A 17439-nucleotide genomic window follows, 5' to 3' on the forward strand; every position below is an offset into this window, starting at 1 on the left:
TGCGTCAAGGAAAAAATATTAAAAAATTATTAAAGCACCAGAGTGCACGAGCTGCTCGTCTACTTTTTTCAGATGGAACTTAAGGCGTTGCGCTGAACCACACTCACCACAAAGTCGTGAAGAAGCGCATTGCGTGTCGTGGAAGCACGGGCAATAAGACTTCGGTGGAGCGCTAGCCACACTTAAGGTAAAGCATTGATCACCCGCAGGTAGAGTTGACCGAGATCTATAGGCTATTGCGAAAGCGTCAACAAGAAGCTACAACACTGCCAGGACCCTATTATGAAGGGAGTGAAGTATCAAGCAAGCTCGACTAACTTTCTTGGTTGTTCCTTAACCTGATATTGCTTCTTTCTCGGGAAAGCGGATTTCTTCCCCCCCCCCCTTTTTAAAAGGCTCTGAAACGCTTTTTTCAAGTAACGAAGGAATTATTCACTGGAAGAGCTTATTTCCACACGAACTCAACGCTGCAAAAATTTTGAGAATGCGTCCTGTGTGAGAGGAGTCACAAAATTTTGTCGCGTGCTGAAATTGCAATCTCTCTTCTCTCGTCCCGACAAAAGTGCTGGTAGCTAAGCAGGAAGGGATGGCAGGGGGAATCAAAACACGTTACCCGCGCCTCAAAACCTTGAGCATTTTTTCTTTTTTTTTCTTGGAATGCTTGTTCAGTGTGATCGCACGCCCACGCGTGGACAAGTAGCGGCCTTCCACGGCAATTCCTGTAACGAGCGAGCGCACCACTTTCAAATCAGCCAATGACTGATAGATGGACTTGCTACGTGCAATTTTTTGGCATATTCTGTTATTTGCCGAAAGAAGAAAAAAATTGCCCGCAGCTTCCCTCGGGGGAACACTGAGGAGAATGCGGAGCATATAATTGGTTAACGGGGTGTTAAAGTGCGACTTACTTGGGTCGATGGCTAAATTGGTTAACGTGGTTGTGAAATGAGGTGTTAAATTGCGACTTACTTGGGTCGATGGCTAAATTGGTTAACGTGGTTGTAGGAGGGGGTGTTAAATGAGTGAACACGTACACACGTATGCGAAAGGGCGGCGCTGGTCGAAGGGACGTCGATCATTGTGTTTGTGGATTCGTTGGAATTCATTTCACCGCGACCTTGGACGTCGACACGCCGCACAAACCAACCGACGAGCGGCAACTGAGCGAGCGAGCGCCGACCTTGAGTATATATACAGCGCGACGGCGCATGCACTGTCAGCTGTCGAATGTTCGAGAAGGGGGAGAAGCGCAACGGCGCATGCGCGCGCGTCAGCTGCCGATGTTCTCGAAGCGCGACGGCGCATGCGCGCGCGTTAGCTGCCGATGTTCTCGAAGCGTGACGGCGCATGCGCGCTACATTATACAGCTAGCGAATGTTCGTGAGGAGGAGAAGCGCACGCGGTGTGTAGAGGAGGAAGGGTGCACAGATGGTGGAGGAGTGAAGCGCGCGCGGTGTGTAGAGGAGGAAGGGATGCACAGATGGTGGAAGAAGGAGGAAGAAGCTTGCGGACGGCGCCGCACTACAAGCCTCGAGTATTAGATGCTTCGCATCTAAAAAATTCCTAGCTGATTTTGATAATTTATTGTGAATTTCAGGCCGTGTGCAGCGCTACAGTATTGAGATCACGTGTTGTCGGGAGCCTTTACTTTTGATCAGCAGCGTTTTTTGACCATGCTCAAAGAGTGTTGCAGGGCCCCTTTAGGACTCGAAATAGCTTTTAGATGTGGAGCATCTAATACTCGAGGCTTGTAGTGCGGCGCCGTCCGCAAGCTTCCTCCTCCTTCTTCCACCATCTGTGCATCCCTTCCTCCTCTACACACCACGCGCGCTTCACTCCTCTACCATCTGTGCACCCTTCCTCCTCTACACACCGCGTGCGCTTCTTCTCTTCACGAACATTCGCTAGCTGTATAATGTAGCGCGCATGCGCCGTCACGCTTCGAGAACATCGGCAGCTGACGCGCGCGCATGCGCCGTCACGCTTCGAGAACATCGGCAGCTGACGCGCGCGCATGCGCCGTTGCGCTTCTCCCCCTTCTCGAACATTCGACAGCTGACAGTGCATGCGCCGTCGCGCTGTATATATACTCAAGGTCGGTGCTCGCTCGCTCAGTTGCCGCTCGTCGGTTGGTTTGTACGGCGCGTCGACGTCCGAGGTCGCAATGATCGACGTCCCTTCGACCAGCGCTGGCCAAAGTGGCATCTAAAAGCCATCGTGCTCAAAGTTCGTCGCAATAAATAAACACCGCCCTTTCGCATACGTGTCGTACGTGTTCACTCATTTAACACCCCTCCTACAACCACGTTAACCAATTTAGCCAGCGACCCAAGTAAGTCGCAATTTAACACCCCATTTCACAACCACGTTAACCAATTTAGCCATCGACCCAAGTAAGTCGCACTTTAACACCCCGTTAACCAATTATATGCTCCGCATCCTCCTCAGTGTTCCCCCGAGGGAAGCTGCGGACAATTTTTTTTGACTAGCCGGTGTAACGCTGTTTCTTTGCACTAACGTGCCGCGGACCGCAGATGTTGGCACGGTGCCAAGTAGGTCATGCTGCTGCTGCGCGTTCACGTCACGCTCCCCTTGGAGTGCGCGCTGACGTCAGTCTTTCTTTCAACTGCCGCGCTCGTTGCGTCACCCACATCGGCCGCCTCGTGCGTTCACCCACAACACCTGTCGTGACCGCCACTCGCTACATCACCGACTCATCAGCTCACGCTTGATAAACCTTGCACGCCCCTAACGTACACATTGAAACATGTTTGTACGTGTCACCCACAATACCTACGCCAGCCATCACTTCAAAAGAAATTTCCAGCGCTCACTACAGCACCCGCGTTAGCACCGTTCAACACGTGACGCAACCCGTGCCCAACGCTGATGCTTCGCATGCCGTCCGGTTTCCCTTTAGGAGGCTGGTGTTATTTCTTTTTTTCAGAAAGTGAGACATATTGCGCAATTCAGCAAGTCGTTCAAAGGAAACAAGACGTCACGCATATAAGCCCCATTAACTTCGTTCTCAGCCGTAGATAAAACAGACAACGGAGAATGTGCTTCATTGCAATGAATGCAAAGGTTCGAATAGAGAGAAAGCGTGCCGTGTTCATCGTAGGAGCGATCGCTGCCACATGGAACAGCAAACTAGGGAGATAATATTGCGTAATTTTAGTTTTCGCTGTTTCGACACGTTCGGCTGTGAAGCTGGGTCAGTGGACATTCGCCCGATTACCTTCATTAGTTTGAACACAATGGGTTGCTTTTGCTAGACTAAAAGCTACCGCATGCACGCAGGTAAACTGCAAAAAAAATAGAAATAAACAAAGACAATGTCACAAAAATAATATTGTTATGTGGGAGATAGGAGAGGCATAAAAGCGTTGTGCGACTCTCTTTTTTAGTAATGATTTGTTCAACTGCGGCAGTAGTATCTGCTGTGGCATGGCTTGGGATTTCCCATATCAGGCTCTTTTTTTCAACATCGTCATTAAACGTTTTTAGAATTCATGCTTTTCGAGGTTTGACATTGCTGCCTCACAAAGAGAACGGCTACCTCACACGACGACGATGTTAACATTACAGCAAGCTACGACCAGTGCAGGGTGCTTCCACCGCAATATCAATGCCGGTAACAAGATTAAAGACGAAACAAGGCCGATGTATCACTCTCCACTTGCGATTGGCCTGTAAAAAAGATCGTGCACCGATATACGAAGCATTAAGATTAAAGTGCCCCTGAAAGGAAGATGTCGGAATCGTTACGCTCCCTTGCGGGAGACAAGAGATTTTTTTCTGGCTGCCCGGAAACTTGTGGCGTGACAAGCGATGGTGACGAATGGTGCTCCGCGACAGTTAACTGAATCGCTCGTCACTGTCTCTCGCCGCCGTTGCTCCAAAACAACGTGCATCTGATTGGACCTTCAATAGCACTAACAGCGGCGGCGTTGCGTCCGTGTTACCTTTTAAGCGGCAGCATGGTCAGATCACTAACCTCCATTCAGTGGGCGGGCCATATCAGCTGCCATCAACTGGCTGGTGCTTGAAGAGCAGCACAGCCTCTGTTTGCGGTTGTTCTTTCGCACTGACATTCTCTCAGGACTAACCTTCTAGAAGTCAAGAGTAAACAAAATCACTCCAATGTGGCTAACGCCACCCCCTAGATGCGCACTCGGCTGGATAAACCTAGGAGACAGCCAATAGCATTTACTATGTACGTGCATTAGCACTGTAATACAAATAACGAAGCCTCCCACGTGATTAGCTCATGGCTTGCGGCGTGTTAAAGAAACTTAACGTGCTTTGATAATGTTCGGCTGCACAGTTCGGAAATAGGTACCTGGACAATGTAATTTATTTATTTAAATAAACATACCTTACAGGCCTCGGTTCAGGTGTTGTGTGAGGCGGGAGGGGGGCAGTAAAAAAATTTTACTTCATTATCACTGTCCTATTAAATATGCATGAAAAATTTTTGCATAAAATTTAAAGGGAGCAATACAATAGAACCAACTTCAATACTGAAGCACAAGTAAAAAAAATGTAAATGACAACGGCGAAGATATTGTAAGACATTGCATGATATAATATTGCCTGGAAATTGGTGCACTTAGCATTGCAACATGGTTTGAAGCGGCCATGCGGTGTGTTCTTCCTTAAGATATATTCGTTCGGCATCTGTAGTAAGCAGAAAAACAAAACTGATGTTTGGTCGAAAGATAGTTTGAAACTATTCATTTGGACGCTTAGAAAATCGTCGTACTTCTTATCAAAGTCTTCGTTGAGCATCGTTTTCATAGAAGTTGGTCAACAAGTGATGTCTAATGAGGTAATTAAGCAGAAAAAAAATATTATCAGCTACGCTATTCATTAGTACCCAGTATACTTTTGGTCATGTCACCATAAGTGCATCTGTATGCTTTTGAATTCTGGCTGAAGTTTGCTGAGCTTACCTGTATTGGAAGTCTTGTAAGTGAATTCCTTCAAGCTACCTCAGAGACTGTGAATTGTTATTGTTTCTTTTTCAAATGTTTTCTGAATATGCGATGTCTCAACATATTGCATGCGTCGCATGGATCGTTGAGGTTGTTGAAGGAGAGGTGTGCACTTCCAGCCGGCTGCCTTAAGAAGCTGCCTTCTTCGGTACGTACAGAGTAACTAAATGTTGTCTTTTTGATACTTTCGAAGTTAGTTTACAGTGCCGGGACCTATCTTTAGGCAGCCTCCACTGGTTCTTTTTTACATGCATTGCTTCTTTCAGTTTAACTATCCTATTGTAAGAATAATGTGACAAATAAAGCGATAAAATACTAACTTGTTGAGACAGCAGTAGCGGCACTGTATATGCCAACAGCTCCAAGAGTTTCCTGAAATAAAGCGTCAACTGGTGAAATAACGCGTTACTGAACACAACGGAATGGAGTCAAGAAAAAAATATACGATATGAACAAAAACCTTTATTGAACTATTTATAATGGTATTGGCGGACACTGTGTGATGTGAAACACAAATTTTACTGCTGTCGCATTGTGGCAAACATGCATGAATTTTCTCATGCAAACAAACAAACTGAAAATTAACATGATAACTGGCGTTACGACGCAAAGTGTCATAAATGTGCACGCATCAGTGTATGCGTGGAAAAAAATATATACACGTGCGATGCTTGGGTCATAGCCTCTTTTATTTTCTGTGCCCGCGCAGTCAGTCCTCCGGGCCCGTTCGGCCGCCTCTCGCATGCTCCTCTCTTTTTGCGTCTGCTGTCCGCCAGGGGCGCTCGCATCTCAGAATCGAGTCATGGATATGATCATGGATATGTGTGAAAGGCTTGATTTGATCATTTGCAACAGTACCGAGAAGTGTGAAGGGCAAATAACATGGGAGGTAGGAAGGCTTCAGTCGACGATAGATTATGCACTGATGTCACATAGGATGTATGATAAGCTCAGGGGAATGCACATATACGAAGGTGGCTCCAGAAGTCTGGGTAGTGATCACAAACGTATCAAGCTAAGTTTTGGAAGAGCAGTGAAATTGGGAATGAGACAAGATGTGCAACTGCAGGGAAATTTTTATTCAGAAAGGCAAATTGAAATAGCCACTAAACAAATTGAGAAAGTAATCACTGAGGATAATAAAACAGAGTGGACATACACGTATCTAATTAGACTGTTTGAGCTAGAGCTGGCTAAGGCACGTGACAAGTCACCCCGGAAAAGAAGACCCAAACCTAAAAGTTGGTGGGATGAGGAAGTTAAGAGAGCCATAGCAAAACGACAGGAAGCCTCTAGGGAACACAGGCATGCTAACCCGCGGGGTCAATCGACAGATGATGTTGAAAGAAAATGGGAAAACTTTCTAAGCTGTAGAGGGGATGCATCCCTTCTGATCAATGAAAAGATTAGAGGAAAGGGAGCCCAGTGGCTTGCAGAAGTTCATAAAAAAGATAGAAAGGCAGCAGCGAAATTTCGGAACCATCTAAACTCCCTAAATGAGACGAGCCTAGAGCAGAGGTTTATAACTACAGCTCAAGGTGCTAGGCTAGAAGGGGACGAAGCTATTGATTATATAAGAACAAGGGTGACAGAAAAATTCTAACAAAGAAGTGCTTTATGCGCCACAGCTGACAAGGATGAATCAAGTGGCACAATGGCTCCACTTTCACAACAAGAGTGGGAAAGGGCTGAGAAAAGGGTTCTTAGTAGTACATCAACGGGCCCAGATGGCATTCCAACTAGGCTGATAAAGAAATTAGGTCCGAAGTCTAAGCAGGCTTTGAGAGAGCCAGCGAGCAAAATAATAATCGATGGAGAAGTTCCCGATGGATGGAAACTTAGCAGGACGAGCATGATCTATAAAGAAAAGGGGGACAAAGCTGACATAAACAACTACCGTCCTATAATTGTGACATCAATGGTCTACAGGCTGGCGATGCAGATTATAAAGGAAAGACTGCAGGCATAGGAGAGAGTGAGGGGGTGCGGGCGGAACTGCAGAATGGGTTTCGGAAACACAGAAGGTTGGAAAACAATCTGTTCTTACTGACGCAGTGCATCGAAATAAAAGAAAAGGAACACAGGCCCCTGTGGCTAGGATTCTTGGATATCAAGGGAGCACACGATAGCGTGGTTTGAGAGGAATTGTGAGGAATACTGGACACACTAGGCGTGTGAGATGTAGTCACTAATATTTTGAAGGATATCTATAAAGGTAGCAAGGTAATTATAAAGCGCGAAAAACTGGTTTTCAAGCCCATAGAGGTGAAACGGGGACTTAGACAGGAGGGTCCACTGTCACGCTTATTATTCATGATTTACCTACAAGGATTAGAGGCCAAATTAGAGGGGAGTGGACTTGGCTTCAACCTCTCTTTAGTCAAACAAGGAAAACTCATTGATCAGGCACTACCAGCATTAATGTGCGCAGATGATATAGCGCTAATGGTCGACAACAAGGAAGATTCGCAGATATTGATGGACATCTGCGCTAATGAGGGAGATAGGTTAGATTTCAGATTCAGTAAGGAAAAATCAGCAATCATGATTTTTAATGACAATGAAGGTAGTGAGTTTAGAATAGAGGAGGTCACGCTAGAGATAACAGATAAGTACAAATATCTGGGCGTGTGGATAAGCAATGAGACCGAGTGCCTAAGGGAACACGAAACATACGTGTCGACTAAAAGTAACGGGAATGCAGCGGTAATGAAAAACAGGGCACTGTGGAATTACAATAGGTATGATGTTGTGAGAGGAATATGGAAAGGGGTCATGGTTCCTGGTCTGACGTCCGGCAATGCGGTCTTGTGCATGAGATCAGAAGTTCAAGCAAGATTAGAAATTAAGCAACGTGGAATAGGTAGGCTTGCCTCAGGAGCTCACGGGAATACACCAAGTAAGGGAGTACAAGGTGATATGGGATGCACATCATTTGAGGGCAGGGAAGCTAGCAGCAAGATAAAATTTGAGAAGCGATTGAGAGAAATGGGGGAGGAGCGTTGGGCTAGGAAGGTATTCAGCTACTTGTACATGAAGAATGTCGATACAAAATGGCGGAAGCGAACCAGAAAATTGACTGGTAAATACTTAGAAAACAGCAGGGGGCCAAACCAAAAAGAATTATTGGTTAAGTAGAAGGTGAAGAAAACTGAGACCGATATGTGGAGAATTGGCATGATTAAAAAGTCCGCACTAGAGATCTATTGAACTTTTAAGTACGAAATTGCCAAGGAAAGGGTCTAGGATAATACTCGGAGGAGTTCTCTACTGTTTGAGGCCAGGACGAGAGTATTGCGATCCAAGACATATCGGGCCAAATACGAAGGGGTAGACACGGTATGCAGTGCGTGTGGAGAGGAACCAGAAACTGCCGACCACTTGATAATGTTCTGTAAAGGGATTCATCCTATAGTTCAGGATGATGGCACAGAGTTCTTCAAAGCACTGGGGTTTAGGGACAGTGAAGGCAAAATAGACTTTAAGCGGGTAGAATTAACTACAAGGACGTTATCTGATTGGTGGCTAAAGTCAAGGCACGAGAGAAAATTAAACGCTTCACTGCAAAGTACGAATCCTCCACATCACTATTTAAGGGAAACAAAACAAATTTAGTTTTTGGTTCAATAAGGATTACGGCTTGGTGGCGCTAGCCACTGCCCGATCTAAAGGGTACAGCCTTATCCATCAATTCATGCGGAAAATATTCAATGCGCTTTTCAATGTGGACAATTTTGCCATTCACAGTGTGCTCGAGGTGCCGGGAAATATACATCTCGCGAAAGTGCAGCTCGCACACAGCCGAGTTTTCTTAAAGCAGCCTGTCAGCGCGCGGAATCACTCTCCGCCACTGCGCTTACAAAGCTTTGTCCTTTGGAACGCCGAACAATGCATGCTTCTCTTTGGCTGACATGTAGCCTCTAGTGAACCCCGGGACGAAGCAATGACTTTGTTTTCGCGCCATGAGAGTGCATACAGAAGCATTGGTGCCAGAGTGCCACCGCAATTAAAATAAAAAACACGAGGACGAACGCGCCCGACGAAACTGTCGGAAACGTGCAAACAACGTATGGATGGATGGATGGATGGATGGATGGATGGATGGATGGATGGATGGATGGATGCATGGATGGATGGATGGATGGATGGATGGATGGATGGATGGATGTGGCTGTACCTTTTAGATCGGGCGGCGGCTAACACCATCTAGCCGTAATACCTAGTGAACTAACCATTACATTCATCTTTTACTTTTCTTTAAATAATGAAGCTGAGGATTCGTCCTTCGCAGTGAAGGGTTTAATTTTCACTCGTGTCTTGACTTTAGCCACCAATCAGATAACCTCCTTCTAGTTAAGTCTACGCGCTTAAAGTCTATTTTGCCCTCCCTGTCCATAAACCCCAGTGCTTTGAAAAACTCTGTGCCATCATCCTGAACTATAGGGTGAAGCCCTTTACAGAACATTATCAAGTGTTCGGCAGTTTCTTCTTCCTCTCCACACGCACTGTGTACTGTGTCTACCCCTTCGTATTCGGCCCGATATGTCTTGATTCGCAATACTCCCGTCCTGTCCTCAAACAGTAGAGAACTACCCCGAGTATTATCATAGATCCTTTCCTTGGCAATTTTCTACTTGAAAGTTCGGCAGATCTCTAGTACGGACTTCTTAATCATGCCAATTCTCTACATATCGGTATCCGTTTCCTCCACTTTCTTCTTAACTGATAGTTCTCTTTGGATTGGCCACCTGCTGTTTTCTAAGTATTTACCAGTCAACTTCCTGGTTCGCTTCCTCCATTTTGTATCGACATTCTTCATGTACAAGTAGCTGAAAACCATCCTAGCCCAACGCTCCTCCCCCATTTCTCTCAATCGCTTCTCAAATTTTATCTTGCTGCTAGCTTCCCTGCCCTCAAATGATGTACATCCCATATCACCTTGTACTCCCTGATTTTTTGTATTCCCGTGAGCTCCTAAAGCAAGCCTACCTATTCCACGATGCTTAATTTCTAATCTTACTTGAACTTCTGATTTCATGCACAAGACAGCATTGCCGAACGTCAGCCCAGGAACCATGACCCCTTTCCATATTCCTCTCACAACATCATACCTATTGTAATTCCACAGTGCCCTATTTTTCATGACTGCTGCATTCCTGTTACCTTTAGTCGTCACGTCTATTTCGTGTTCCCTTGGGTACTCGGTCCCATTGCTTATCCATACGCCCAGATATTTATATTTATCTGTTATCTCTACCGTGACCTCCTGTATTTTAAGCTCACTACCTTCGTTGTCAATGAAAATCAGGACTGCTGATTTTTCCTTACTGAATCTAAAATCTAACCTATCTCCCTCATTACCGCAGATGTCCATCAATCTCTGCAAATCTTCCTTGTTGTTGGCCATTTGCACTATATCATCGGCGTTCATTAATGCTGGTAGTGTCTGATCAATAAGTTTTCCTTGTTTGACTAAAGAGAGGTTGAAGCCCAGTCCACTTCCCTCTCATTTGGCCTCTAATCATTGTAGGTACATCATGAATAATAAGGGTGACATGGGACACCCCTGCCTAAGCCCCCGTTTTACCTCTGCAGGCTTGGATACCTGTTCTTCCCACTTTATAACTACCTTACTACCTTTATAGATATCCTTTAAAAGATTAGTGACTACATGTTCCACGCCTAGTGTGTCCAGTATTCCCCACAATTCCTCTTGAACCACGCTATCGTACGTGTTAAACGGGATAGAATAGGGCTCAGTGAGGTTAGGAGGACAGATGAGGTCTATACGGTGCTACAGAATGGGCACGTCCTTTGCTATCGGGGCTTGGCAGACAAAAGAGAACTGGGAGTGGGGCTCCTAATTCAAAGAAACATAGCTGGCAACATAGAGGAATACTATAGCATTAATGAATGGGTGGTAGGTATCGTAATTAAACTGAATAAAAGATACAAGATGAAGGTAGTACAGGCTTACGCGCCTACATCCAGCCATGATGACGCTTCAGTTGAAAGCTTCTATAAAGACGTGGAATCGGCAATGAGTAAGGTAAGAACACAGTATATTATAATGATGGACGACTTTAATGCAAAGGTAGGAAAGAAGCAGGCTGGAGACCAGGCAGTAGGGGATTATGGCATCGGTACTAGAAACGCCAGAGGAGAGCTACTGGTAGAATTCGCAGAACGCAATAATTTACGGATTTTGAATACCTTCTACCGAAAACGAGAAAACCGCAAGTGGACACGGAGGAGACCCAATGGCGAAAATAAGAACGAAATAGACTTTATAATAAGTGCAAACTCAGGAATCGTGCAGGATGTGGAAGTGGTTGGCAAGGTACGATGCAGTGACCATAGAATGGTATGGTCTCGAATTCGCCTAGACTTGAAAAAGGAACGACAGAAACTGATACGCAAGAAGCCAATCAATGAGCTAGCACTGAGAGGAAAAGTACAGGAATTCAGAGTGTCGCTGCAGAACAGGTACTCGGCTCTTAGTGAGGAAACCAACCTTAGCGTAGATACAATGAATGATAATCTGACGAGTATCATTACGGAGTGTGCAGTGGAAGTTGGAGGCAGGGTATTTAAACAGGACACTGACAAGCTTTCCCAGGAAACGAAGAACCTAATTAAGAAGCGTCAAATCATGAAAGTGTCAAGTACAACAGACAAAATAGAACTGGCAGAGCTTTCGAAGTTGATTAATAGACGTAAGGTATGCGATGTAAGAAGGTATAACATGGAGAGAATTGAACACGCTCTGAAAAACGAAGGAAGCGTCAAAGCAGTAAAGAGGAAACTTGGGATAGGCAAAAGTCGGATGTATGCACTAAGGGACAAAGAAGGCAAAATAACTATTAATATGGATAGGATAGTTAAAATAGCGGAGGAGTTTCACAGAGATCTGTACAGTAGCCGAGACAACCACGACCTTAATACTATAAGAACTAGCAGTAACCCAGATGACACCCCACCAGTAATGATAGAAGAAGTCAGAAAAGCTTTGGAGAGCATGCAAAGAGGCAAAGCTGCTGGTGAGGATCAGGTAACATCAGATCTGCTGAAAGATGGAGGACAGATTGTGTTAAAAAAACCAGCCACCCTGTTTACGAGGTGTCTCCTGACGGGAAGGGTACCAGAGTCTTGGAAGAACGCTAACATCATCTTAATACATATGAAAGGAAATGACAAGGACTTGAAGAATTACAGGCCAATCAGCTTGCTCTCTGTAGTATACAAGCTATTTACAAAGGTAATTGCTAACAGAGTAAAGAAAACATTAGAATTCAATCAACCAAAGGAACAAGCAGGATTTCGAACAGGCTACTCAATAATTGACCACATTCATACTATCAATCAGGTAATAGAGAAATGCTCAGAGTATAACCAACCACTATACATAGCCTTCATAGATTACGAGAAGGCGTTTGATTCAGTAGAAATATCAGCCGTCATGCAGACACTGTGGAATCAGGGCGTAGATAAAGTATATATAAACATTCTGGAAGAAATCTACAGGGGATCAACTGCTACCATAGTGCTTCATAAAGAAAGCAACAGAGTACCAGTCAAGAACGGTATAAGAGAGGGGGACACAATCTACCCAAGGCTATTTACCGCGTGCTTACAGGAGGTTTTCAGAAGCCTAGAATGGGAACAGTTAGGGATCAGAGTTAATGGAGAATACCATAGTAACCTGCGCTTCGCCGATGACATTGCATTGCTGAATAACTCAGGGGACGAATTGCAACTCATGATTACGGAGTTATACAGGGAGAGCAGAAAGGTTGGTCTTAAAATTAATCTGCAGAAAACGAAAGCAATGTACAACAACCTCGGAAAGGAGCAGCGCTTCGAGATAGGTAATAGTGCACTTGAAGTTGTAAAAGACTATGTCTACTTAGGGCAGGTAATAACCACAGAGCCTAACCACGAGATTGAAATAACTAGAAGAATAAGAATGGGGTGTAGCACATTCTGCAAGCACTCTCAAATTATGACAGGTAGATTGCCACTATCCCCCAAGAAGAAGGTATATAACAGCTGTACCTTGCCGGTACTTAGCTACGGAGCAGAAACCTGGAGACTTACAAAGAGGGTTCGGCTTGAATTGAGGACGGCGCTGCGAGCAATGGAAAAAAAATGGTAGGTGTAACCTTAAGAGACAAGAAGAAAGCAGAGTGGATTAGGGGACAAACGGGGGTTAAAGATATCATAGTTGAAATAAAGAAGAGGAAATGGACATTGGCCAGGCATGTAGAGCGTAGACAAGATAACCGCTGGTCATTAAGGGTAACTAACTGGATTCCCAGAGAAGGGAAGCGGGTTAGGGGGAGACAGAAAGTTAGGTAAGCAGATGAGATTAAGAAGTTTGCGGGTATAAATTGGCAGCAGCAAGCACAGGACCGGGTTAACTGGCGGAACATGGGAGAGGCCTTTGTCCTGCAGTGGACGTAATCATGCTGATGATGATGAATAAACTTGGGGCGTCTAATGATTTTAAATACTTAGATGTCCCAAATGAATTTTATTTTGTACATTGCCCAAGTTTTGCAATAGAATATGCGTAGCAGAAATAAATCAATGGAGTGCCGGTTTATGTGAATCGGGGTAGTACAGTACGTTTCTATAAAAGGGGGTTACATGGAAAGCAGGGCAATAATGTGGACGTACTCTTGGTTCAAGAATGCGTTGACTTTTTATGCAGAATAACGGGATACTAGCGTTCACAGAGATTGAATTTTTTTCACAAATAACAGGGAATGTATGCGAGCAATGTTTATCGTGAGCTTAAAGCAAAAAAAAATCCGTTACTCTACGTAATTTTCTGCCCATCTACTCATAAAAAAGACATAAAATCGCTGTGATATGCGGCATTATATTTTTCCTGCATCATTACACGAACTAGAGCAACAGTTTTTTGCTCATTACTTAAGCACAAAATGATCACAACAAAGAAACACTGTTGTATGGCGTATATCAAAATATAAAAAAGAGATGATGTTCGCGCAGAGCTTACGCTTAGGACGAAGTAGATGATGCATGCTGCGATGCCGACCTTGTTGTCGAACCTCATGCGCAAATACTTGAATAGAGTGGCAATGCAAAAAAAAGAAGACAACACAATTATTTATTCGATTATCACTGTAGGAATTTCTCTAGGTACAGCCTACTGCAGCAGAGAAAGCAAGGATATAAATCAACGGCAATGATTACGGATGAAAAACATTTATTAACGGAAAACTAGCTCACTTAATTGCGATTCCCGTGCGGATATCTTATATTTACTCGCGCCAACAGACATACATACTTATGATCACGTGCATTGTCGGTGAGATCTCTTCCCACATGTGATGAACGCCGCTAGTACGCTCTGTTGACCTCGTCTTCGGGGCGCAATGAAGGCGACATCATCAGTCGCGTCCCGCGTGCTCACGGATCATCTACCCGCAATTTTTACTGCTGGAGCAGAGAAATTCATAAATTCATCCGAGAAATTAAAAAAAAAAACGACGTAACTGCTACACTCAACAGTCATATAAAACAAAAGTAGTCAGTAACCCAACTAGTGTTAAAAGTGCATAGGTGACAGTAATAACAAAAAAGCAGTATACGTGTATAGCAGACCAACTTTAGTCTGCGCTAACAGTGGAATCATTTCACCCACGTACTACGGAAACCACACTGTTCTTTTAGTGTGATAACAATTATATGTACACTCTCGGCTGTATTTTGCCGCCGGCGTCGGCGTCGACGTTGCGTCACTCATCGTGTATGTATACGTATATATTGTAAGCACAATATTCACAGCATTTGATTTTCATCTTCTTCATCGGTATATAATCATCATCACGAGAAACGTCGTCGTCGTTTGAAGCGTTGATCAGGCGATTCAGCCTAACAAACGCTTGGTAAATGCCTAATAAAAGCCTAATAAAAATTGATATACGTCTTTTTTGGTTACTTTGGTGAAGGCGTGGTAGTCAATGCGGAATCCCACCGAGCCGTCTTTTTTTCGCATGAGAACGCCAGGTGACGACCAAGGGCTTGCGGAGGGTTGGATATTTCGCCTGAGCCAATCAGCAACGTGCTTGTCGATGATCTCGCGTTCGCTGGAAGAGACACCATATGGTCGAGGACGGACAATAGAAGTTCCTTCGGTGTGTATGCAATGAGCCACCGCAGAAGTCTGGCTTAGAGCAGTGGAATGTACGTCGAAAGAAAATTTATGCTTGGATAACAACGCCAGTAGTTCCTCTACTTGCGGGGGAGTGAGATCAGTGCTGATGGCATTGACGAGATCCGTAGTGGGTGGAGCATCTGTTGCTATTGAACGTGATTCCACCAGACTGGTATCCGAAGCCACTACAGAGATAGGTTGTATGTTCACGCTGGAAACGACAACAGTGCCCTTGGTCAGCAGAATCGGCTCATTGGTGATATTCAGTACTGCGAGAAATGCGGTGCCGTTGGAGAAGCGGACAAGACTCGATGAAAGTGCAATCCCTCTGGATAGACAACGGGCTGATGGACTGACTAGGACGCCACCGTGGTCAATGGAGTCAGACATAACCGTGATAACGTGCTCATGTTTAGGTGGCACAAGGAAGTCATTGGCTGTTTGTAGCTGGTCACATGATGATTTCGGGGAAATATCATCCGTCTCTCGCATATGTATTAGTCGTCGCCGACAAGAGATAGAAGCAGCAGCATCAGAAAGAAAGTCCCATCCTAAAATAGGCATAAAACGCAAGAATCCAGCACGGCAAACTGAATATGATGCCAGATTTCATCAATAGAACCTCTAACGGTGCACTGTGCTGATGGCCGTATCTGCGAGTCATTTGCGCTACGTAAGAAAGTGCCAGCGTAAGGTGTGGTAACCTTACGTAGACGAGAACACAAATCCGCATGAATAACAGAAATAGCAGCCCCCCTTCCACCAATGCTTGAACTGGTACCCCTTCCGCATACAGTAATAACAAGTTGGCTTGGCCCTCTGGAGGTCTTGGTATTTGTTCGAGCGATGCAGCTTTTCCTCCATAATCTGCATCAGCTAGTTTTCCGAGTGGTAGTCAGAAGTAGGTGCAGCCGGTCTCAGAGGAGGTGTTGAGAGTCGCAGAGCTGAAGGCGACCGGCAGCGTCCGGGAGAGCAGGGGCGAGGTGCTGCGAGTGGAGAAGTCGGAGAGAAGGAACGTGCCGTAGAGCGGCCATGGTACTGGTTCGGAGAGGGCACCGAATCCTTTTCGTAAACGAAGTGACTGAAAATGGGAAAAGGGAAGAAATAGGAGTAGTACCGTTACTGCCACTCTGAAACGAGGCCACTTCCACAGTTCTGCGCAGAAAATGAGGGAATCGGCATTAAAGGGAGAGGAGAAAAGAGGTAAGAAAAAAGTAGAGAAAAAAGCGCATTCACTTTGTGAGTCGCATGCGCGCAAGAAGAAGACCCGTATGCCACACGCAGTCGACTGAGATTACCGCAAAGAAGGCCGGGGCTAAGTGACGTGCACGTTTTAACACGGGCCAGAGAAGAACAACTCACCAAGTGCAGTCGGTTCGTCCAGGAAGAGGCCAAACCGTTCAGCCATTGACACGAAGGCGAGCATGGGCACAACACAGAAATTGCGCTCGTGGTAGTAAATAGGCAGGGCCCTGAGCACCATTCGAAATCCCAAAGCAAGCCCAGTCAAGATGTAATTCCTGGTTTTGATGTCATGTTGCTGCGACGCTGAGGTAGTGGTCTCAGTCGTCGTGCTTCTGGTGACGGCGACAAGAACTGGCGGTTGTGAAAAAGCGCGCGGTGTCGGCGTCGCCGACGAGCGCTTTTGGACAACGGTAGGGGCCGGCTGAGCTGTGCATAAGGGTGGAGCCGTCGTCGTTGTAGTGGGGACGACGGGTGCACTCGTTGTAGGACGAGGGGCAGCCTCTGAGGTCGTGTCGCCGGTACTGGCGAGCGCATCTCGGAAGGAGCGTCCCTTGATGATGGAGGTGTTGCTTCCAGAGGTCCTTGTGTGCTGCAGAGCTTGGCGGTGAGTCACGGTGCCGTCGGTTGAAGCCATGATGACTACTGCCCTGCGATGGAGTTGCCAGGCTGGACAGCGCGGCTCCGTTGCAGGATATTTCCGCGACAGTTTATGCAGCGAGGGTGTGCTGCGCACAATCTTCGGGCGTGCTTGATGCCGCAGCGCAGGCACCGTTCGTCTCGAGAGTAGGTGGTGGTTGCGTGCCCGAAGCGGCCGAAATGGGAGCATTGCAGGAGCCGGGATTTACAGGGTCGAACAGGGCGCCTTTGCTTGTGAAGCAGTATATTAAGCAGGACGGTATTCCCAGCGACGGTGAGGGTGAGGCAGTTGCCTCTGCGTACACCGCACACGAGGGGCACTGGTGAAGCAATGTCGTCGGCGAGGTCCTCGAAGGGGATCGTTGGGTTCACTCG

At 45.8% G+C, this 17439-nt stretch overlaps 1 protein-coding gene across 1 annotated transcript in view; it reads right to left on the bottom strand.

Moving 5' to 3' along the window:
* The window catches only part of LOC119180028 (sodium-coupled monocarboxylate transporter 1-like), a 335015-nt gene that overhangs the window by 297246 nt on the left and 20330 nt on the right, over positions 1 to 17439 (bottom strand). The window contains exons 4-5 of the mRNA XM_075868345.1: positions 14023 to 14088; positions 5318 to 5369 (exon numbers count right to left, since the gene is read on the bottom strand). Of these exons, the coding sequence (XP_075724460.1) occupies positions 5318 to 5369; positions 14023 to 14088 (118 nt within the window). The remainder of the gene's footprint in view (positions 1 to 5317; positions 5370 to 14022; positions 14089 to 17439) is intronic.

The sequence above is a fragment of the Rhipicephalus microplus genome, chromosome 7 (assembly GCF_043290135.1).
Source record: "Rhipicephalus microplus isolate Deutch F79 chromosome 7, USDA_Rmic, whole genome shotgun sequence".
Lineage (NCBI taxonomy): Eukaryota > Metazoa > Arthropoda > Arachnida > Ixodida > Ixodidae > Rhipicephalus > Rhipicephalus microplus.